At 32.1% G+C, this 24142-nt stretch overlaps 1 protein-coding gene across 3 annotated transcripts in view; it reads left to right on the forward strand.

Moving 5' to 3' along the window:
• Positions 1–24142, forward strand: part of LOC140443225 (uncharacterized) — a 119346-nt gene that overhangs the window by 16455 nt on the left and 78749 nt on the right. For all 3 annotated transcript variants that reach the window (XM_072534361.1, XM_072534362.1, XM_072534363.1), the window contains exon 2: positions 14850–15070. In XM_072534361.1, coding sequence (XP_072390462.1) covers positions 14872–15070 — 199 coding nt within the window. In that variant the 5' untranslated portion in view covers positions 14850–14871. The remainder of the gene's footprint in view (positions 1–14849; positions 15071–24142) is intronic.

Below are 24142 nucleotides of genomic sequence, written 5' to 3' on the forward strand. Positions count from 1 at the left end.
GAACGATTTCAAAACTTGGTTTTGTCAAACTTTGGTTAGTTAAAAAATGTGATTTTCATTACAACCAATAAATTGTGGCCTAATCCCATATAAACATAATATTTAAATTAAAAAAGAAGTTTAAAAAAGTTTCATTATATAAGATTTTGCTATTTAGTAGTGGGAATAAAATGTAAAGAAACATACAAAAAAACCAGTAGAAGTACTCAATGTTTGTCAAAGAAAACAAGAAATGGGCTTTTTGAAAGAGGAAAGAAAGAATTTTGGAAATTAAGATAATATATTATGAAGGATAACATTTTCTTTTAAATTAAGAATTAGTTGTAAGTTTTTTATTTATGAGATTTGCTAGTCACCATTTTAATCATAATTTCAATAAGACTACATAAATGAAAGATTATAATTGGCTAATTAAATATCTAGCTTAAATCTAGTTGTCAATTTATTATTTCTTGAAATCACAAGCCAAAATTTTAAAATCATAATATGCGTAATGGAGCATCGCGCAGCTCGCATGGTAAAGGTAAAAATTTAAGGTGGGATCCCTAGATCCAAGTCATCGGGAGTGGGTGTTCAAGGTTAACTACTTTCTTAATATTACGGAAAGTTAGACAGGGTTGGAATAGGTAAAAGTTATCAATGGCAATATTTTTGAAATATGTTAACGAGCCTCTGGCCGCATGCGGCCCGCTTGCCTGAGGTTGGACCACACTGATCTACAAAGCCCAGTAAATATTCAAGAATGGACTGTCCTTAGTGGAATTAGTTCATATGGCAGTATCTGAAGTTAGAATTGCCATACGAAATAGCAACCTCTAATAAGAAACTTTTTTTTCATTTGTGTCAAAGTATTAAATTTCATTTAATTAACAATACAATACTATACAATAACTAGTGATTTGAAACGGCGGTTCCAATCGATTGCCATCTACAGTCACTCATTAAATTTTTAAAATAATAAACTTCCTGTATGTAAACCAAGTAAATATAATGTATGATCTGGTGCACTTCTGACTTGACAAAATGTTTTTACTATACCCTGTATATATATATATATATATATCTATATATATATATATATATATATATATATATATATATATATATATATATAGAGAGAGAGAGAGAGAGAGAGAGAGAGGGAGAGAGAGAGAGAAGGCACGCTATATTATATACATTATATGTATCATCATATGCTAGAATTCGGCTAGTTGTTTATTTTGTACTCAGCCAGAGGCCTTCTTCAGGTCAATAAAGCAAATTTTTCTTATAGTGTGTCTATTATCATTCATATTGTCATGTGATATCTCGTATGTCGCTATACGTTCGTTAATAACGAGGATGATGTGTAGTTCCTTTTTGGTAGTCGCTTTGTTTGTTTTTTCTATCTTAATACATTCGTTATATCCTCCTCTTTCATTTAACGTATCACACGCTTCAATCGGATCAATAACAACAGAGATATGATTTAATCCCCTTTTGGAAATGTGTGTTCTTTTTGTCTTAGCATATTTGCTACCCTCTCTCCTTTCCAATGCTGTATCATACGTCACGATTCGACTAACTATTCTACCCTTACCACAAAAAGCCTAAAAGATATTTTGCTTAATAAAAATCTTACGTTACAAAATTACAGCAAACAATATTATGGTATAGTTTACCCTATCATCATGCAACCTCTTCTGTTCACTGGTGGACATAGGTCTCTCCCATTTTTCGCCACTCTTCACGGTTCTGTGCGTCTTGTTGTTAATTCTTGAATATTCGTTTAATGTCGCCTATCCAGCGTGTTAGTGGTCGTCCTCTGCTGTGTTTGTCTTCTCTTGGGTGCCATTAAATTTCTTTTCTGGTCCATCTTGAGTCTTTTAGTCTCGCTATGTGACCTGCCCAATTCCATTTTATATATGTTCGACGACATCAGTGATGCCTGTTCTTTTTAGGTCTTGGTTCCTTTTTTTGTCTTTTTTTTGTCACACCGAGAATCGATCTTTCCATGCGCCTTTGTGCCACTCGCATTTTTATTACTGTTGTTTTTATGAGAGTGAGAGTTTCTGCTCCATATGTCATAATAGGAAGAACGCATTGGTCAAATGTCTTCTGTTTATAGCTATCGGGGTGTTGCTCTTAAAGATGTCTCTTAGTGAATCATATGCCGCCCAAGCAAGTGTTATTCGTCGTTGAAATTCACAGGTCTGATATACCCTACACGACACGATAAATATAAATATGTACATAAAATACACAAGAAGATTATAACTGAAATGTACCGTACGTACAGTACTAAAAAAACAAATGAGCATTAAATCTGAGATATTTCTCGTTAATTAATACTTCTTTTATCAACCGTTCTACTGTCAAAATCGACGTTGTTTGAAGCCACATACCTTTAAACTTGACTCCACACCATCTCAATCGGGTTCAGCTCGCAGTGGTAAGGCGACAGTCTCAAAATCTTAACGCCATACTTTTCCGCAATTGTTTCAATTTTTTTACTTGCTGTACTCGTCTCTAAATGTGGTCCAGTAATTCACTTTTTAGGTAATCTTTCTCAAATAAAATGTTCTTTTCGATTAGTCAATCCTTGATTTGCTCTTTGTTCCACTTTTTTTTCGGGAAATCAAAATTGCGGGAGTGGTATGTCCCCGTCCATTTCGTCGTGGTAATCAGCGGTTCCCTTCTTGGCCAAGAAAGTTAATTCGGCCCATGCCACAAAACCAGTTTTGCTTCCAGCATGAAGAAGAACAAACCGAGAACCTCTTTGGATTGGAGCTTTTAGTCCAGTTTGGAGTCCTTTTATGAAGGCATCTCCTGGATTCTTAATCGTTGTGTCCCTCCATTCCTTTTTGACTGAAGCACCGACGTTAATCCAAGACTCATCGATATAAACAAGGTTTACATTATCCTTCTTGCTCAATGTTTTTATTTGCCTGAGGTACTTGTGTCTCCAGGATATGATATCTTTTCTTTACATTAATATCAAATCTCCATATTCAAAACCCATGTCATTTAGTAGCCTACCAAATGGTTTTTGAAAAAGCTGGTAGGTCCTCATCATCCTTTACTCTGTTCATTATCCTGTCGACGGTTGGTGGTATGTTTTCCACAAAAAAAAATTATGGATAATTCTCCTTATTCGATATTTCACTCCCTCATCGTAAGTATTTTCACCTGAATTGGACTGGAAACTGTTTTTCTTCTTTTTTTGTACCGGTTTCAGTTCGCCTTGCTGGGCCTCTTCGCGGATATCATAAATTTTCCGAACACTCACACTGCACATTTTCGAAACTTTTTTCACAGTAATAGTCAACTACACCACACATTTTACTTACACACTAAGAGTCATACCCTGTTTGAAATTCACGACAGATTTATTATTTATTCCTTGATGGCCATAGTGAATTCTTTTTAACATTTCTTTCCTCATTCCTCATCAGCAAACTATCAAAGAAGCTTATTTCATGATTAATCTTAAAACATGCTTTTAAATCTTTATGTACATTATTTATTTGTTTTGGTCAAATATTTTTTATGAAAGTCATTAGATCAATTAAAGTTTTGTCTTTGCTAGTCTCTTCTTTGATTTTTTGCAGTTGATTATTTGAAACATTGATGTTTAATCTTACTAAACAAATTTGTGATTCAAGTTCAATATCTAAATCATTCTTTATTACAGGCAGTTCCGAGCAACATCTCAATAGCGTATCAGCTATATATAATTCTTTTCCTTTTTTATACATCAGATTATAATCATACCTCTGCAATTTAAATAACATTCTTTGAAGTCGTGGTGGCGCATTGGGTTATTTTAGGTTTTTTTGTTAATTATGTTGCTTAAAGGTAGTTTTTAAATCTTTGTATGAAAAATTTCCAGTTTTCGTATAGATTACCTGACATTTGCATTGAGTTTTACTGCCTTGAATTCCATTTCAATTTTATACTCTTCTTAAGTCTTGTATTCGGTTTGGTTTCAGATTTGGTTTTCGTCACCATGTGGTGACACGTGGTCGGGCTTATAGGATAGGTTAACCTGGAGAGTGGAGGTTAGGTATAATGAAACAACTTCTATCTATCGTGTCTAGATTCAGAATGGTTTTATTTCCTATTCCTTGTACCTGTCCGTCACGTCACTCTTACAATGTTACCAACCTGAGTGCGTTCCGAATATTTACTTACTTACATACATCACAAGAGCTAGAAGTACAGATATACGACGTAGATGCAAGGTGAAGAATATCAAGAACTGGATAAGAAATAGAAGAGTAGAATGGAACGATCATATAAGCAATGACAACAAACAGAATAGTAAAGACGGCAAGAGACGGTTCCCCAATAGGAAGACGATCAGTAGGAAGACCACGAAAACGATGGAACGACAACTTACTGGAGGCACATTGAAAAACAGAGTCATATCTATATAAAAAGAAGAAGAAGAAGAAGAAGAAGATCTTACCAGCACTGCATTCTAACTGTGGCTTCTACTATAGAAAAAAGTTGCTCATTAATCATATCCATGGATCAGACTGTAATTTTCTTAAGCATATTATTGGTGTGTATTAAAAAAACAAAGTTCGTAACTCTATTTGACTAGTTTTTGTTTTAAAATTTTTAAAGTCCAACCCTCGATCTCATATATAAATGTAAAAAGGATATTCCGATTAACAACTCGCTAACACGGTTGTAGATTAACATCTCTCGGCAAGTGAGGAGTGATTTAAGTTGCGCTATGTAAAATAATTAAAATAAATTAGGAAAGCTGACCTACGAAGCGAGCCAAGATAGAAATAACACATAAATATTGTGCTCGAAAATGCTTATTTAAAACTTGGGAAATGACAATATAATCGTTAGATCAATAATGACCTGGACAATTTTATTTTTCGTGTTCATATTAACATAATTAAAGTGCTAAAGTAGTCTAATAAACAATAAAAGGGCACACAATACTGTGAACGGTCCCGTCTTTTTTCTTTCGTGACGAAACCATTAGAAAAATCGATATATCAATAAGTGGTGTATAATAACATCATTGTGCGATTAAATGATGGGATTTATTATCTTTTATGTAATATATAATATTAATATATTTATGTGGAAAGGAATGGTGGCAGTAAAACTTTAGTAGTTTGTATTGATATTTAATAAAAACATGTTTAGAAAAATACGATCTTTATTTGTAGGGTCGGCAGACTAAAGCACTTAAGTCAAAAAGTGTAGATTTTCAGAAATTGAATAAAACTGTATAAAAAATAATTCAATATTTCTTAAAAACGTTTATTGTATTTTATGAGAGTGTGAATGACATATTTACTATAGTTTATTTTTATGAACGAGAGAGTAATTAGCATAATTTTAACTGGTAGCTCCGACCACTCCATGGGCGTGCTCAAGATTAATTGAAAAATTACTTTGAATAATTGTAAAAAATAAATGAATTATTTCAGTGTTATAAAGTGTTATGTGTATGTAAACAAAAGTGACCTCTTTTATCACACACTATATTAGAACTGACTGGCCTACATTAAAAAGTGTTTTAAAAAATTCACATTTTTTTTAATTTTTAAAAATTACAAAAGAGAAAAAGAGTTTTTAAAACCGTCTAAGGTATGTTAAATAGATGAATAAAAATATTAATATAAAACTTACAGCTACTTGTTACAAATCCAAATCAGATTCAGAAGATGAACTTTCAGAACCAAGATTTATAATAACTGGCTCGATCATTTTATCAGTAATATTGTCCAGCTTCCACATTTTTTCCTCTTCTTTAATAGTGTGATTTACTGCCTTTTCCCAGTTTTCAGGTTTTACATTATTTACGGCCTCCAAAAACAACTGTTTAACATCATGAATTTTAAAAGTGGTATTTTTTCTTGAAACTTCACTCTTTATCTGTGCCCATACCAGTTCAATCGGGTTTAATTCACAATGATATGGTGGGGATCTAAGTACTGTCATTCCACGATTTTTGGCAATTTCATCAATTTCGTATTTTTTTAATTTTTCTTTATGAAGGGCACACAACGAATAAAGTTCCTTTCTTATAGATCCGGGATGGTACATAATATTTTTTGAACTCAGCCAATTCTGCAAGTCTTTTTTTAACCACTTGGTTGTGGGCAGTCCTTCTATAAGTCTGGAGTGATAACTTGCATTATCCATTACTATTACACAGTTCTTAGGAAGAAGATCTATCATTTGTTCGAACCATTCTTGAAAGACATCAGCGTTCATGTCTTCATGGTAGTCACCGGTACGAGTTGATTCAAAAGTTAATAAACCACCTTCAACAAAACCGTCTGAACTGCCAATGTGTACTATTATCAGCCTGCGTCCCTTTCCTGATGGTGGGTTTAAACCAGTAGATAAGTTATTTACAAAAGCGTGCCTTTGACTTGTAACAGTTGCATCCTGCCAAAATTTATTTGGTGTATGACCCTCGTTGATCCATGTTTCATCAAGATAAAATATTTTTCTTTTTTGGTTTCTCATTTCCTTTATGGTTCTTAGAAAATGTCTTCTCCATATGACAATATCGCTTCTTTCTAATAAAATAGACTTTCTGGGATTCTTTTTCCAGCGGAAGCCTATTTCTTTTAAAAGTTTCCATAACGTACTTCGACTCATTTCTGGGTAATCCTTATCATCTCGAACTGAGACAAGAACTTTATCCAATGTTGGAAATTCTTATCTAAAGAAGAATTCATGCACTTTCCGTCGAGGTCCTTCTTTAAAATGATATTCTATTTGAAATTTTGGTTTCCCTGGAGCATTACGTGGCATTTGAAAACTACCACATTTCTCTTCTTTAATAACTCTGTAAATCGTAGATTTCCCAACACCAAGTGTACTGCTAACTAACTCAACGGTCTCATCAACACTTTCACATAAACGTTTGTTTGTAAATGATTTAAAACAATTAAATATTAATGTTTTTTCATTAACTGTTAGAGGACCAATTTTTCGGCGTTTACACGGCACTTCCAAATTTTCCATAACACTAGTATACACAATAAACTACACCTTGCAACTGAAGTACCTACTTTTAGTGAACTGTTAAGAATTTTGAATACGCCACTTGGACCTTCCTATATACAAAATGGAAAAACCCACTATCACATTTTCTGAGGAATAAGTTTAGAAGGTAATTATCTAGTCAATTACTGTCGTAGATTCCTGGAATTAAAGAATTAAATGTTTGATTGTTGAAACCCTTACTTCGTGGAATGCACTCATTTCAGATAAAATAAAACGTTTTATTTTATCTAAAGAATTAAACTTTATTTTGCAAATAGGCAAAGAATTAAACTTTATTTTGCAAATAGATAAAATAAAACGTTTTATTTTATCTAAAGAATTAAACTTTATTTTGCAAATAGGTAGGTACGTATTAAACTTTTATTGGTTATATATAACCAATAAAATAAACATCTTACATTTCTTGCAAATTCATTAGTACCTGTTAACCTCCATCACTCCGACACTGGCAACCTTATTTAGGGATTAGTAACTCTCACAACTATTGTATTCTATTCTGCTCCAACCTTTATACCTGGTGGTCATACTCAATTTAAAATTGTTTTCCTATATACTTCTGTAAACTTGTTGACAAATATCTGTTTTTCATTGAGTCACCCGTATCAACAGTTTAGGGATTTGCATACATAATTTATTGTTTTATTACTCTCTCATACATAAAAATACACTATAGTGGCTAAGTATGACTCTATAAAAAGTATGGAAAATTGTTTTTCCTGACTTATGTTAAAAAGAACACTGGCATATATGACTTATGTCTAACAATACAGCTATGTATTTTAATTTGTTTCAACACAATATTTTTATAATATTATTCATCCTCATTATCTAAAATATCAGGATCCATATTAGCTACATTTTCCTTACTAGGCAAATCTATATAAAATTTATGGAAAACATTTGGTATTAATGTTAGTAGAGAAATTAAGTCATCTTTTTTTTCTTTAGATATAGGTAAAGGCAATAGTGATATAACTGGGATGTCATTAGATATAAAGGATGTCCCCCGTCTCAAATTTATCTTGTAAAAATCTGATTCCAATTGTAAGGTGTCTTTGTAAGAAACCATTCCAAATTCCATGTCATAGCGGAGCCACCTTTTGTCTAACCATTTAAACTGCTTTCCATCTACATCTTTATTTCTTAATACCAAAGAGCCTTTTAGTAACGATGCAAAGTCCAAAAAGTCAGTATTCTGCATTTCCACAACTTGAAATTTGGTACTGCTGGACCTAATAAGTTGTATCCGGTCATGAGGATGATATATTTGGATTTCTGTTTTCTTTATCTTTTTTTCTATTATCCCATGATCTGTATCAACTTCTAAATGGTCATGTCAGGGAACCATAAATTTATGGTCGATTCTCTCTAATTGTAACTTATGTACACCCCACGTAAACATAGAACTCACGTGAGAATTTCTATTCTGACCTCCACAGGTATCAGAGTAAAAAATTACAATTCTTGTGTCATTAGGTAGGTTTGTTTGAAGATGTTTAAAGAGACAAGATGCAATTTGATTCGCTCCTCGAGCAGCAATAGTTTCATGCCACACATAACATACTGCTTTTCCGGTCTTATTGTCATGTATGGTCAAATTGAACGTCCACAACTGACGTTTATCAAAAGCTACAGAAGAAGTCAATGATGGAGTCGGTAAACACTGTTGTAAATCAAATGTATACACTTGTACGGTACTATCATTTCGATACATCTTCGTAAGCTTGATTAAGCAAAGTTATTTCGGCTTTGGTTTGCTCATCCTGACAAAGTTGAATTTTCATTTTAAACTTATCACAAGTGTAGCATGTATCAACACGGGGTTTTTTGAAACACAACACAAATTTGTTAAATTCTTGGCTGTAAATTTTTATTGAAGGAGGCTTGATATCGTGTCACAAAATAGTTAATACATGTTGGTGATTGTTAGGTGGGAGGGCAAATACTTCTTTGATGTACTCTTTCTGGTGTAGTGACTTTCATACGACGGAAAAGACAAAATATGGTTTTTTATTTCCTTCCTTTTGTCATCGGATATTTTATTTTTAGGTACAGAGTTGTTCCACGCAAATCATTAATTTGTGTACCATCTACTGAAGACTGTTTCTTCATTGCCACGGTTTTTATAAAATTATCGCTTTTGTCAAAGGTTTTAATAAAGATCCCCTACAAATAGCTTGACGCAGTCCATCTATTACAACAAAATATGTATACATCTCCATACGAAATTTCTGTTTTGCAGGATCTATTGCACGTTGTCTTTGGGTAGCTTTGTCTTCAATCTCTCTTAATGATGACATGTAAGCAGACCGTTTTTGGTATGTACCCATTAGCCAATATTCATTGAATATCGCTTCTCTCTTAGCCAAAAGTATACGCTCCTTGCATTTTAATGCGACATGCCAGCAGTTCTTTCATGGATCTATCAGCGATAACTTTTCCTTTAAGAGTTTCATTCGACTTACCCAGATTTCTTTTCGTTTTTTTCTCGTGTTTAATGGAGCGAAGACTGTTTTTTGGTAACACATTGAACTTGAATGTCCTGTTTTTATTTCTGGAGGTTGATAATGTGGATGTTGTATGGAATCATCACTTAAAAAATCCAAATCTGATGAAATAAACTTGTTCCCATGAAGGCCTGACGATGTTGAAGGTTCATTCTCGATCAAATCACTGCTTGTTGGTTGCTGATTTCGGTTACCTGAAAAATAAGATATCAATAAAAACCAATGTAGGAACAAAAATATTCATACAAAAACTCTTCAAATTGCCTACAATTTATTTAAAAAATGTTTAACACTTACCTTCGACAATAGCTTTTTGATTTAACACCAAATTTACCAGTTTTTTCCTCTATAAAAATCCATTACTGTGGCTCTTTACAATGAAATATCATTAAGTATCACCGTTTTTTAAGAATCGTAGAACAAAATTAACTTAATTTATATAATTTAAACTCGAAGTTTATTCGAACTCTATTGTTTACTTTACTTTTCCTTCGTAAACTAAACATGTTTTAAGTAGGTACCTACCTAAAGTTAAATATCTGTATATTCTTACAGTATATCGTTATAACATAACGATAACGTCAAGCACTTCAGGTACCTAAAAACTTAAGTCATATCTATAAATCTGCAAAACTGAATATTATATCAGTTGTACTTTTTCATATAAGTCAACTTATGTTCTTTATAACGTCTAAAGATTTATAGGAATTGAAAGGTTGAAAAAGTAATGTGTTAAAAAAGTAAGTTAATGTTTCTGTTTCGCCATATAGTGTTATTAAGGCATCTTGCCAGTCTATTTGCTTTTTGTACTTGATCTCTCACTTCTTTGTCCAGGTCTCCATAGCTAGACAGTGTAAATCACAGATATTTTATTTCTATTACTTGTTCAATACTGATGCTATCAATTTCTATTTTACATCTGGTTGGTTCTTTGCTGTCTAATATCGTTTTAGTTGTCTGAGATGAGATTGTCATATTATTTTGCTCTTATGTTAAATATGTGGCCCAGTCTTCATATTGGGCTATCAATATTGCGTAATAGAGTATTTTTATTTCTTTGTTTCCAAATCTGTATCCTCTTCTATTCTATCTATCTATTCTGTTTGAATAAGTGTTTGTTAACTTGATTTGTCACATTTTTTTATAGGACAAGGCAATTTCATCTTATTATAACGTAAACTGAACCGGAAGGGGAGAAAGGGATTCCCAGAAGTAGGGTATTACAATGGGTACCTAATATCAAAATTAATCCAAGAAGAATTTAGTCTTGGAATTAAAAATAAATGAAGAGTTTTAGGTTCAAGTACGTTCACTAAATAAAAATGAACAAATGCTTTTGTCCACCTTAGCAAGGCCACCTTGGCTTTTCTGTGAGGGAAAAGTAAAACTCTTAAAAACCGAAATACATATATAGCCAAATACCAAGAAACAATCACACTCACGTCACGTTTAAAGCGTTCATATCGGCCAAAGTTGTCATTGCCGTAAGGTTTTTATAACTTATAATTATACATTATAATTGTTCAAAATGATAGTAGGAACTATTTGTTGCATCGCAAACTGCTACAGTAACAGTAAGTGGTTACACTTTTTATCGATTTGCGAGTCAAATTCATAAAAAGCATCAATGTGAATTGTGAATTGCAGCTATAATGTCTAATTTATATAATAAAACATTTACGTAAAACAATAATACTATTATAATATTATATAAATATAATTTATATATTTACAACAATAAATTTGCATTTAATTGTAAAAGTGAGGTTAGAATTAGGTTCTCAAAAAATTTTAATTTTAATAATAATTACTGAAATTTGTTTTTAGTATAAATAAACTCTGTAATTATATAAATTGGTATAATAAATATAAAATATATAAATTGTTATTATATTATTGTTAAAAAAATGTACATAATAAGCTAGTAAAATGTTTATATATAAATCCAACTTGTGTTTGTAAAAATATCCAAATTTTGAACTGTCAACAAATCTATTTGTAATACATAAATACTACGATAACGTTATTTATATATAAATAATTATATACAGACAATATTTACGATTAATTACAAATTTTTGATTTTATTATTGCAGATTTATAAATGTTTTCAATGGTCTAAACTCTAAACTTTATGGTGATGGTATAATAACCAATTGAGGGCTATACTTGTTCAGCTGCACAGAGCAAATATGTTCGTTCAGCAAACCTGTTAATAATTATCTATATGTGGTCCAAACAGAAAAAAAAATTGGTTAGAGAAATAAAAAAATATTATGTTGTTAAATACAAGCTATATTTAGTATTATCCGGACATATATTTAATTTGGAAATATTACTTTAGATCTTATAAACATTACAAAAATGTCCATTACAATTTGCCACCTTCTTACATCTTAATAATGTTTAATATAATATATTAATTTCTCCCAATGACCCTATTAAAAAAAAATGAAAATTTAAAATTTATCTGCCCATAAAAAACATCGTAACACTGCACTGCAATAGGTACATGTAGAAAAAAATAAAAACAATGACCAGTAAAAAGTTTTTCACCATCAAAAAATATTCAGCCTTGTGATTTAAGTAGGCAGGTTAAAAAAACGGTAAAAGCTTAGGGTAAATTGGACTTTCACCACCATTAATGATGACCTAATCTGCACTAAGTTGTGATAGTAGTGATATTGGACGATAATTTTTCAGATCTGTATTGTCCCCTTTTTTGTGTATTAATATTGTGTTAGCAGTATTCCATTCCCTTGGTATGTTTCCTTCAAATAGGCATTTATTAAAAAGTATTTTTAGGTACCTGATGACTTCTTCTCCTCCTTCTTTCAACATTTCTGCCAGAATTCCATCACTGCCCGGTGCTTTATTTCTTTTCAATTCTTTAATTGCATTTTCTATTTCTACTTCGCTTATTTCGGGCATTACTTCAGAATTTACGTTTGTTATTTGTCTTTTCAGATTTTGCTTTGAAGAGTCGGGGGGATCGTTTCTTGAGCGGTATAACTCAGTATAGAAGTTTTCAACTATGTTTGATATCTGAGCTTTGCTTGTTTCTAGTTGGCCTTGTTGATTTTTCATAGTTATAATATTTTTCTTTCCTAATTTCGGTTTGGTATATTTCAGACTTTGATTTTTCTCTGTCACTCTTTCTACATGTTCTTGTTGATGATTTTTAATACCGTCTTTTATCTGTTTTCGTATGGCTCGATTAGCTCTTCTGAGCTAGCATTCAATAGTTCTTTTGTTATAACTGAGTTAATTTTATTAACGCTGAGTTGTTCTAGATTCAGTGCTTGGGCGGTTTTTAATTTGCTAGCATATTTTTCTTTCACAAAACAGCCTTTCTTTTTCAAAACATTCACAAAAATAATTACAAATAGATTGACAACAAAGTTCGATGTATATCAACCAGTAGAGCAAGCCGGATTTAGAAAAGGGTTCAGTACATGTGACCATCTTCACACACTAAAGGTCCTAATAGAAAAAGTTAACGAATACAATTTACCAATCTGTTTAGCATTTATAGACTACGAGAAAGCTTTTGACAGCATAGAATTATGGGCTATTGAGGAAGCACTGGTCAACAGCAGAATAGATTCTAGATATAGGATATTAATACATAATATATACCAACACGCTGAAATGGTAGTCACGATGGATAACGGAATAAAAACGAGGCCAATAAAAATCAACCGAGGAGTAAGACAGGGAGACACCATATCTACAAAACTATTTACTGCCGCACTTGAAGACATCTTTAAATCACTACATTGGGAAACGAAGGGACTGTCGATAAACGGAAAGTATTTAAACCATCTAAGATATGCAGATGACGTAGTACTAATAGCCGACAGCTGGAAAGAACTGAAGACGATGATCGATGAGCTTCATACGGAATCCATAAAAAAAGGACTGAAAATGAATCTGAGTAAAACTAACTAACAAACTACCGAAATAAGCAGACGAGTAAGAATGGGACGGGCCGCATTTGGAAAACTCTCATACATACTGAAAGACAAAAAGATACCCCAAAACCTTCGAACCAAAGTGTTCGATTCTTGTATCCTTCCCGTTCTCACTTACGGAGCTCAAACCTGGACATTCACAAAAAAGAACATGGACAAGATTCGAAAAACTCAGCGAGCCATGGAACGACAGATGCTTGGTATCTCACTAATAGATCGGCAAACGAACGAAGCAATCCGGAACAAAACAAAAATAAAGCACGCCGCGAAACAAGCAGCTAAATTAAAATGGAAATGGGCTGGACACAACGAACGTCTCGAAGATGGTAGATGGAACAAAAGTCGGAAACTGGCGACCGTACGATGCGAAGAGACCACGAGGAAGGCCTCAAATGCGCTGGAGCGACGATATCAAAAGAGTCGCAGGACCAATGTGGAAACGCCTAGCACACAACAGGGATAAATGGCGAGAAATGGGAGAGGCCTTTATTCGACAATTCGGATAGAAAAAGGGCTAAAAAAAAAAAAAAAAAAAATCGGATAGAAAAAGGGCTAAAAAAAAAAAATCTGCACCAACTTGAAATATAATTTGTTTCGCTATTTGAGTTTGTCTTGTGCTTACTGGTTTGCTACATACTTTTTACTTCATACTATTTTACTAATTATTATTAACAACTATTATTAACAATATACTATTATTAGAAATTTCTAACAAAAAAGTTCGTAGCCCCTTCCTGCAGAGTACAAATGCTTTAACCACAATCTTTCTTTCCGCTGCTCAAACGAAAAGTTACTCTCCTAAAAAATTCCTTCTCAACGATTCCACGCTAAGAGGATTTTTGAGTTTTATTTATTTTACGTATATTTAAAATTTATGCCAATCGCTGGTCTATCTCGATTGAGAACTCCGCAATTAGTTTTCCAAGTTTCTCTGAGCGGAACGAGAAGAGACGTATTGAAAAGAGATACGGCTACTCTGCTCTATCAGAGGCGAATTGGTTATGTTAATAAACACTTAAAGTATATTTCTCGTTTGAAATTCTAAAACGCAAAACGTTGAGTGTTTGTAGAAACTTTTATAGATTTTTATGATATGGAAAGAAAATGCTACATTATGATTCACATTATTTATCGATATTATAGTGCCACATCGACAGATAAAAAATCAGGAAAGCATAATTTCCAACTAGGTACTACATATAAGCGTGAAACCAATGTATTACCGGTCGTGAAAGCGTACACTTATTGCAAAGTTTCTTAAATTTGGATTATGATATTTTTTTGGTTTTGTAAAGCTATTTGTTTAGTCACATTGCGTTTTTTTATCTTTTAGGTGCCGAAAACCAACATCCATCATGAATTTGATGTTCAGGAAAACCTTCGGCGAGCAAAAGACCGGCACGACGGCAATCAAGGGCAACAAGTCCAGCGCAGGTCGACATACCAGCAAAAGAAGCAGAGAACAAGGATACACGGCAATGGAGGAGCATCATTATCGCACACATTTGTTTTTTAGTCCACCTCGTAGTAGTTTCGGTCCCGGTGACGACGATGGTAAATTTTACACTTTTACACAGTTTACAGACAAATACAGTTTCCACTTTTTCACTTAAATTTGCAAAGCTGATAGAAATATGCAGAGTACTTCTTACAGATTACTTTACTTTATTATTTTTGCTAAATAGTTTTCTATTATAGATAAAGTTTAGGTATTCATTTACGTTTTTTATATAATAATCAATGATTATCTTCACTACTCACTCTCTACTTCTTTATATGATTTACTGTGTCTGTCATTATTTTTTTTATAAAGTTTCCATAAGTCTACGCCTTGGGCAATCTGTTTTACACAATACATAACAATAATCAACAAACAAACAAAAAATTCTTACTATTAAGATTATAAATTATCGACATCACTGTAAGTATTTATGCAAATCCCCCAAATGTCATTGCCTTCTGCCATTATGGCGGTGTCATCTGCGTATCGGATGTTATTAATAATTCCACCACCGATTTTCAGTGTAGGCATTAAACAACATCGGTGACCTAACACATCCCTGTCTGACTCCATACTTAATAGAAACTTTAGCTGAAACCTCTTGATCCACCTTAATACAAGTAAACTGATTGTAGTAAAGATTTTTGAGAAATCTAATATCATACTTGTCCAGTTCAACTGAGTCCAAGCATTGAAATAGTAGTGTATGTGGTAGTCTCTCAAAGGCTTTTTCGAAATCTATAGAACATACATAAATATTTTTCCTAAACTCAATGCTCTTTTGTAAGAGTATTCGCATCCAAAAAAGAGCCTCCCGAGTACCCATACCGTTTCGGAAACCAAACTGCTCATCACCAGTTATCCCCTCACATAACTTTCATAAAAATTTCGAGCGTGTGACTTATCAAACTGATAGTCGCTACACTGTCTGGCATTTCTTTTCTTGGGAATAGTTATAAATATTGATTCTAACCAGTAGTCTGGTAATTTACCGCTGCTGTATATCTTGTTAAAGAAGAAGGTGATAATCGCAACGCTCTCATAATCTAATAGTTGTAACAATTCTGCAGGTATTTCGTCAGAACCAGAAACTTTCCTTCGTTTCGTTTGGTCGTCTTCTAAACTTCTGAGATTAGAATCGGTGGGCCAGTATCTCGGTTAGATGTTACTTCTTGGTAGATTCTTTGGTCATCTTTAAATAATTCTATTATGTAATTTTCATATTCGGTGCAGCTCTCTTTAATATCAATTAAAATTCTACCACCAGAGTCTTGTGATATATTTTTCCTGTAAACTCTGCCTTTGCCTTTAACCCCCAACAATGAAATCTTGTAAAATCGCATAGGTCGAATACGAAAGATATGCGAATCTGTTTATCTCAAGAAAAAAAGTAAGACTAAACTAAAAAAAAAATCGCTAACACCAAATCTAATGTGTAATCTCTTCTTAAAGAGTGAAAAAGACAGTAAAGATTCCATTTCACGTACAAATCGTCTATGTATCTGTTTATACGTATTTCGCTTTAATAAAGCTCATCAGAACAGGTATTCATAGGCGTTCTCAACGTGAAAAATAGATCTTTTCTGTCTTTGGGAAGCAACGATAAAATGGCTTCGAAACGGACGCAATAGCGACATCTGATATTAAATCCGTAAAATAGTTTCGAAACACAATTCAGATTTCTGCTTTAATCTGAACCTTCTATAAATGCAAGGTATAACAGACGTTGATAAAGATGTTAATAGAGACATGGGGAATCTAAAATTTGCATTCCACGACATGTCTCCTCAACTAAGCAGAAATCGTTAGCGAATTGGTTTCTTGTACTCATACAGAGTAGATCCGAATAAAATGAAAAAGACAGTAAATATTCCATTTCACGTACAAATCGTCTATGTATCTGTTTATACGTATTTCACTTTAATAAAGCTCATCAGAACAGTTATTCATAGGCGTTCTCAACGTGAAAAATAGATCTTTTCTGTCTTTGGGAAGCAACGATAAAATGGCTTTGAAACGGACGCAATAGCGACATCTGATATTAAATCCGTAAAATAGTTTCGAAACACAATTCAGATTTCTGCTTTAATCTGAACCCTCTATAAATGCAAGGTATAACAGACGTTGATACTCGTCCGTTTCGAAGCCATTTTATCGTTGCTTCCCAAAGACAGAAAAGATCTATTTTTCACGTTGAGAACGCCTATGAATAACTGTTCTGATGAGCTTTATTAAAGCGAAATACGTATAAACAGATACATAGACGATTTGTACGTGAAATGGAATCTTTACTGTCTTTTTCATTTTATTCGAATCTACTCTGTATGAGTACAAGAAACCAATTCGCTAACGATTTCTGCTTAGTTGAGGAGACATGTCGTGGAATGCAAATTTTAGATTCCCCATGTCTCTATTAACATCTTTATCTGTTATACCTTGCATTTATAGAAGGTTCAGATTAAAGCAGAAATCTGAATTGTGTTTCGAAACTATCTTCTTAAAGACTTTATTATTATAATGTATAACAAAACCTGTTAGGTATTTTTACATTCCTAAATTTAGTATAGTTTTGGTCTTCCAGACCCTTGCTTTCTTTCGAGAGTTTCTTGTTCCCTCCATTTTTTATTAATAGAAAAACTGTGGTTCTGCTTATGTTAAAATGTTTTGCTGCCCTGATAGTGCCCATTTATCTTTAATTTGGTTACAATTCTTGCTTTAATATATTGTTGACTTAAGTCGTTTGTTTTATTCCTGAATAATAATAAAAATAATAACAACAACCCTATTTTATGTAAAAACTATCATTTATTTGCTCTTTATAAAATGCAGGAATTCCAAATAATATCAAAATTTAGACCTTAATAATTATTGCAATTTATGAATTAACATGTGTAATCAATTTTTTGTTTATTTTATTATTTGTCTGTCATAATAAACATAATATAATGTCAGACCAATCAAATACACTGCTCAAAATGATCAAATCTTACTAAGGGTCGTATCAGTTTTTTTAATAATTAGCTGTGCATCCTGAACATTTTATCGTTTGTGAATTGATAACATCTTCTTTTAAAATGTGATGACATGACCGAAAATAAATATACTAAGTATACATATAGATAAATAATTTAAAATTAATTTTATATATTCAAAATAACGTATGAAAAGAATATTTCCAACTTAAAAAATATGTGTTGTCAAAATTGTCGTTGTTTGTATCCAACCAAACCAAATGGTTGAATGTACAATGTACATACCATTGAGACTGATATCACAATTGGGCTGTAATACTGTATAAACATGATAAAGTCAATGTAAAAGTACTCTGCACGTAATAAATGAGTTACATAATGTCAAATTGTAATAAAATATATTTTTAATTAGTTTTCAAAAAATCAAGTTAGTCGTCAACTGACGTATTAATAATTGTAACTCTTTTATTCTGTTATGAAAAAGCTACTAGATTGCACTGCTTTCTATATTTAAAAGGATTATAATAAAAATCATTCAAGTAAGAATACGCTTTAATTATTGTAAATAAGATTTTAATTTTATTCTGAGTGCAAACTCAATACAACAATTTCGGAAAAATTTTTTGTCATTATTACTATCAAAATATGTGTTACGTTGAGTTTTTAGGTGTAAAAATTTTAATAATAAATTAATACTTTTTCTGAATAGCGTAGTTAATATGAAAAGAAAAATCATGGATGCTTGAATTCTCCAGCGAAATAACTGTCTAATGATGTGCCACACAAGTGTCTATTACCTATTTAAAAATAAGGATTTGTGGTATTAGAAGGGAGCAGCCTGAAAAATGACAGACGTCTATGTCGTTAAAAGATGACCCCTTTGGAATAAAAATCAACCTGTTTTAGCATTTTTACAAAATTAAATGAATATTGCCAAATATTAGGGTGTAATCTTATGAGTGGCCAACCCTGTACTATAGGGAATTTAGAATAAACTGGAAGAGTGGAGACAAGCTCTTGAATAAAAAGTTATTATATATATATATATATATATATATATATATATATATATATATATATATATATATATATATATATATATATATATATATATATATATAAGCGTCGTTAAAAGTCTCTAGTAAGAGGCTTTGAATTTGCGGTTCACCTAATTTACTATCAGAGAGAGGTCTCTGAACTTCTTGTTACTTCGTATAGATGTCGCTGCTAGCGTACCTGGGTGTTATTTTGGTTATAATAACGAAATGCTAGACTGCATTTCATTTCAGTTGAACTTCCACAAGTGCTCCTGATGATGAGTTGAATAACTCGAAACACGTGTAGAGCAATGGTGGAGTTCCGATTGAAATGAAATGCAATCTTTTACTTTCATATATATATATATATATATATATATATATATATATATATATATATATATATATATATATTATTTAAATATGAAGTTATTACTACAAATTACATGATAACTTTGTTCGAGCAATTTGTGTAGCGCCGTCCCTGATGTGTGTTGCCCTTTACTCTTAAAATCTCTTCAGAAATCGTGTTCAATTTGGCCAAGTTTACGTGTTATATTGGGATAGTTGGATTCATATAGCATATCTGATCAGACCATCTTAAAGTTAGCAATTACTGGTATCTTGTTTAAGAGTTACCTGTTTGACCGTGTTAACAACAAAAAATGATACAGTAGTCGATACAGTACATTTATTTTATTATTTATATTTTAAACAAATTATAATATATTAAAATATTTCAATAAATTATTATGTTTGCTTCTAACGCCACCTGCTAACGTATTAACAAAGCATACGATGTTTACTTCTGGCAGATCTGTCAAATTCGGACGAGATATTAAATTAATATTAAAATATAAATAAAAGTCATTTGATAGTAAATTTAATTATTATATAAACTAAAAAAAATGTTTAATAATAATTATATTTGTATGAAATTATTTTAAAACGAGAAGTGTCATAAAAATTTCAACAAATGATTCAATATTGTTATTAATTAGATGGCATTTATGATTTTCTTTTAATTTTTTACTATGTATATATATAATATAAAATAAAGTTTTATTTTGGGGTTGCAGTCATTAATAGGGCAGGAAAGTGAAACTCTTTGTTCTTTATCTAGCTTTCTCAAAATTTATTTGCTTCTTCAGGATATGCTAAAATATGGTATCAGGAAATACAATGATATTAAAATTAAATAGCATTGTATAAAACTAGTATAAAAACTTACAACATGAGGTTAATCCATTAAATTTTCAAATTTACAAAACATTAAAACTTAACTTAATTTTATTTAATTTTGTACAAATTCATTATGACATTGATAAATTCAAATATTGTACTTACATAACTAGATAATTTTAATAAGTTAAGTTTTAATGTTTTGTAAATTTGAAAATTTAATGGATTAACCTCATGTTGTAAGTTTTTATACTAGTTTTATACAATGCTATTTCATTTTAATTTCATTGTATTTACTGATACCATATTTTAGCATATCCTGAAGAAGCAAATAAATTTTGCGAAAGGTAGATAAAGAACAAAGAGTTTCACTTTCCTGCCCTATTAATGACTGCAACCCCAAAATAAAACTTTATTTTACATAACGTGTCAGTCAATAATACCTAACTACTATATATATATATATATATATATATATATATATATATATATATATATATACACTTCTCCAAGAAATTAACGCACCACTTTGAAATATTAAAATATTTTATTAGCGTTAATAAAAATTTCCATTGTAATGTTATATTTTGCAAGCCCCTTGTGTATGCTATTTGTACACTCGATATTTATTGACTGTGTTTTATCGCTATAGTTTTTTTTTGCAACAAAACAAAAAAAAGCAAAAAATGTACTTATTCTATAAATATACTAATTTCCAAGTGTTCAACGAATTTTATTCGGCTACTGTTTAATTGTTGATTATTGTTAATTGTGTTTATTGGGGAGCGTCAATCACGTAATTTAACCCAAGATGAATGTGCCCAGGCAGTGATACTGTCGGAAGAAGGTTGGAGTTACCGGAGAATTGGTTGTCGGTTTAATGTGTCCCACATATCCGTCTCACGGGTATTAGAAAGATTCCTCCAAACAGGGGATCCTACACGCAGACCAGGGCAAGGACGAAACCGGGTAACTACCCCTATTCAAGATCGATTTTTAAGAATTTCTGCTCTTCGACAACGTTTTGTAACACATCGAAGTCTACAAATTCAGCTTCGAGACGTGCATGCTATACAAATTAGTACTGAAACTGTTCGCCAGCCACTTAGGCAATACAACTTAACACCTAGGATTGCCGTCCGGGATCCTCTATTAACTGCAGAGCATCGAAGGTGGAGACTACATTTTGCCAGAGAACACGTTAATTGGTTAGAGGCTGACTGGGAACGAGTGCTATTTACTGATGAATCCCGATTTTGTTTGTACAATAACAACAGACGTGTTCGTGTGTTGCGACCACCCATCGAATGATATGCTCATTGTAACTTCTCACACACCGGATTTTTGGTGGAGGATCCGTTATGGTGTGGGGTGGTATTTTTTTGACCGCACCTACGGACCTAGTGGTCATAGAAAATGAAACTGTTACAGCTGAAACGTACATATTGGAGATCCTGGAGCAATATTTATTACCATTCGCTCCTTATGTCGGTGAAAATTTCTTACTAATGCAAGATAATGCCAGACCTCACGCTGCACATATCGTCAGAAATTATCTAGAAGAGGTAGAAATTAATACTATGGAATGGCCAGCACATAGTCCGGATTTAAATCCGATTTAAAATCTCTGGGATATCCTTGGTAGGCGATTAAGAGCAACACCGATCCAACCAAACAATTTACAGGAAGTGGGAGAGAGGCTGATCCAGATTTGGAGAGAACTAGACCAAAATGAAATACGGCAATTAATTTTAAGTATGGGCCAACGATGTGAGGCTGTTATACGTACTAGAGGTGGAAACACTCGTTATTAAGATTTTTCCTAATATTTTAGTTTACTTTTGTTATCATTATTTTTTTAGAATTTTCCTTTTTATTTTTTTTTCTCCTGTACTTCAACATGTTCTGATGATTAGACAAATTGTTATAATTACTAATAAAATGTAGAGTAAATCTGGTGAAGTTTTATTTTTTATTCTTTGCCTGTTTACAAATAAAATTGAATTATTGAAGTGGTGCGTTAATTTCTTGGAGAAGTGTATATATATATATATATATATATATATATATATATATATATATATATATATATATATATATATATATATATACCGATATTTAGGCACCACGCCCTTCCGGTAGGGATTTATGGAGAAGTATCACCGAGCCGCAAGCCCTTATCTCTTGTCGTACTGCTCCACCATAGGCCGATCAGACATCAGCATATTCTAGTCTAAGCCGCAGATTCATCTAGAATTTTAAACTGCTACGTTAGCCTTTTTTATTTTTCTGTACACTGAGCTGGGACTCGAACCCACATCCACTGAACCATTCGACAGTGAAGCGAATGAGAATCGGCCGCCTAGCCCGCTTGGCTATCTGACCGACTATTTATTTTTCAAGCAGTTTTTAATTTAAACCTACTTAGAATAAATATATGATGACTACAAACGAATTGATCGAGACCAGTGAATCGACGAGAAGAACCGCTGTTTTGTGACTCTACCCGTGACGCTTTCTCCTCGTGATGCTCGTTCCGTAACGCTCGTCTCAGCATTTTACTATAGAGAAAAAAGTAATACAACGCCAATATAGAACCTTCGCTTCAAAATACACAATGGTCAGTTAGAATGATTCATTTGATATATTTAAAATTTAAATATTCTTATGGCGTGTAAAATTTAAACCGTCTGCTTATATACGGTTATTGATGATTTTGGTTGACACTATATTAAATTGAAGTAACACAGTTCCATCCAAAGGGTTGTAATTGTTTGCCCAAATACAAAAGTTTTAATGACATTGTTTGAATGATTTTTATTCAATAATATCTGGAAGTCAAATATTGCCATAAAACGACCAAAAAGTCGTATTAACACTTGGTTTACATCCTAAAAATTTCAATAGGTAAATAAATGATACATATATTAAATTCTTTGCTTAAAATATCAGCTGGATATGCCATTTTTATGTTTATTTTTTAATCCCCATATATTTTTTGTCTTCGAGGTAAATTCTATGTAATACCTACCCATATCGTGATATGTTAAATACCTACATGATTTTTTGGTGAAGAAAAGTCAAAAATTTGAATGCTCTTAGTTTTATTAAAACGCTACTGTCCATGCTTAATACCAAACATAACACCAGCTTGTTCTTGGTTCGCCTACGAACGTATTATTGGTAAACTGCATTTAAGTAAAAATAAGTTGCAGCGACCGTCAATACGTCCACATCCATTTTAGTTCTGCCAAACACGCATGACGCAAATATTTGACTTGTTTGGCCCGCCGGCACAAATGTGGAGTAGCGTATTTGTTATTGGCTGACGAATAACAAATATTTTGTCAAATAGAGCAAAACCGCATAAAAAATAACACATAGAGCGAAGTGTGGTGCCGCCATTAAAAGAAATAGTGGTAAGTGTGTTCAAAAAATATGTGGGAGTGCAAGCAGGAGTTAAAAATATATTTAAAATTAAAAAAGCCTGTGCTTGAAAGAAAAAAGGAGAAATAATTTACACTAATCATGAAATATCCAGACAAAATAAAATAAAAACTAAAAATAGCAACCGAGGAGAAACAAAATGGGAAGAAGGTTGAATAATGTGAGCTACAGGAAAATTAAATTCGTCTAAAGGATATGGAAACAACAAATGAAAAACAATGAACAGGCAATGAAAGAAATGCATGTAAAAGAATTAAAACAAAAACAAAAACTGACTTATCAAAAACGACAAGGCTGTGAAAACGAAAAAGATAAATGAAAGAAAAATTAAACTAGAAATATGATTTTTCAGGACGCTTTTCAGAAATCAGCACTAAACCAGTTGATAATTTGAAAATAATATGCACACTTAGAATGAAAGTGAAATAATATTTAATAAGTATCATAAATGTACTTATCTCAAGCGAAGATTTTCTTTCAGTACCTA

The sequence above is a fragment of the Diabrotica undecimpunctata genome, chromosome 6 (genome assembly GCF_040954645.1).
Source record: "Diabrotica undecimpunctata isolate CICGRU chromosome 6, icDiaUnde3, whole genome shotgun sequence".
Taxonomy (NCBI): Eukaryota; Metazoa; Arthropoda; class Insecta; order Coleoptera; family Chrysomelidae; genus Diabrotica; species Diabrotica undecimpunctata.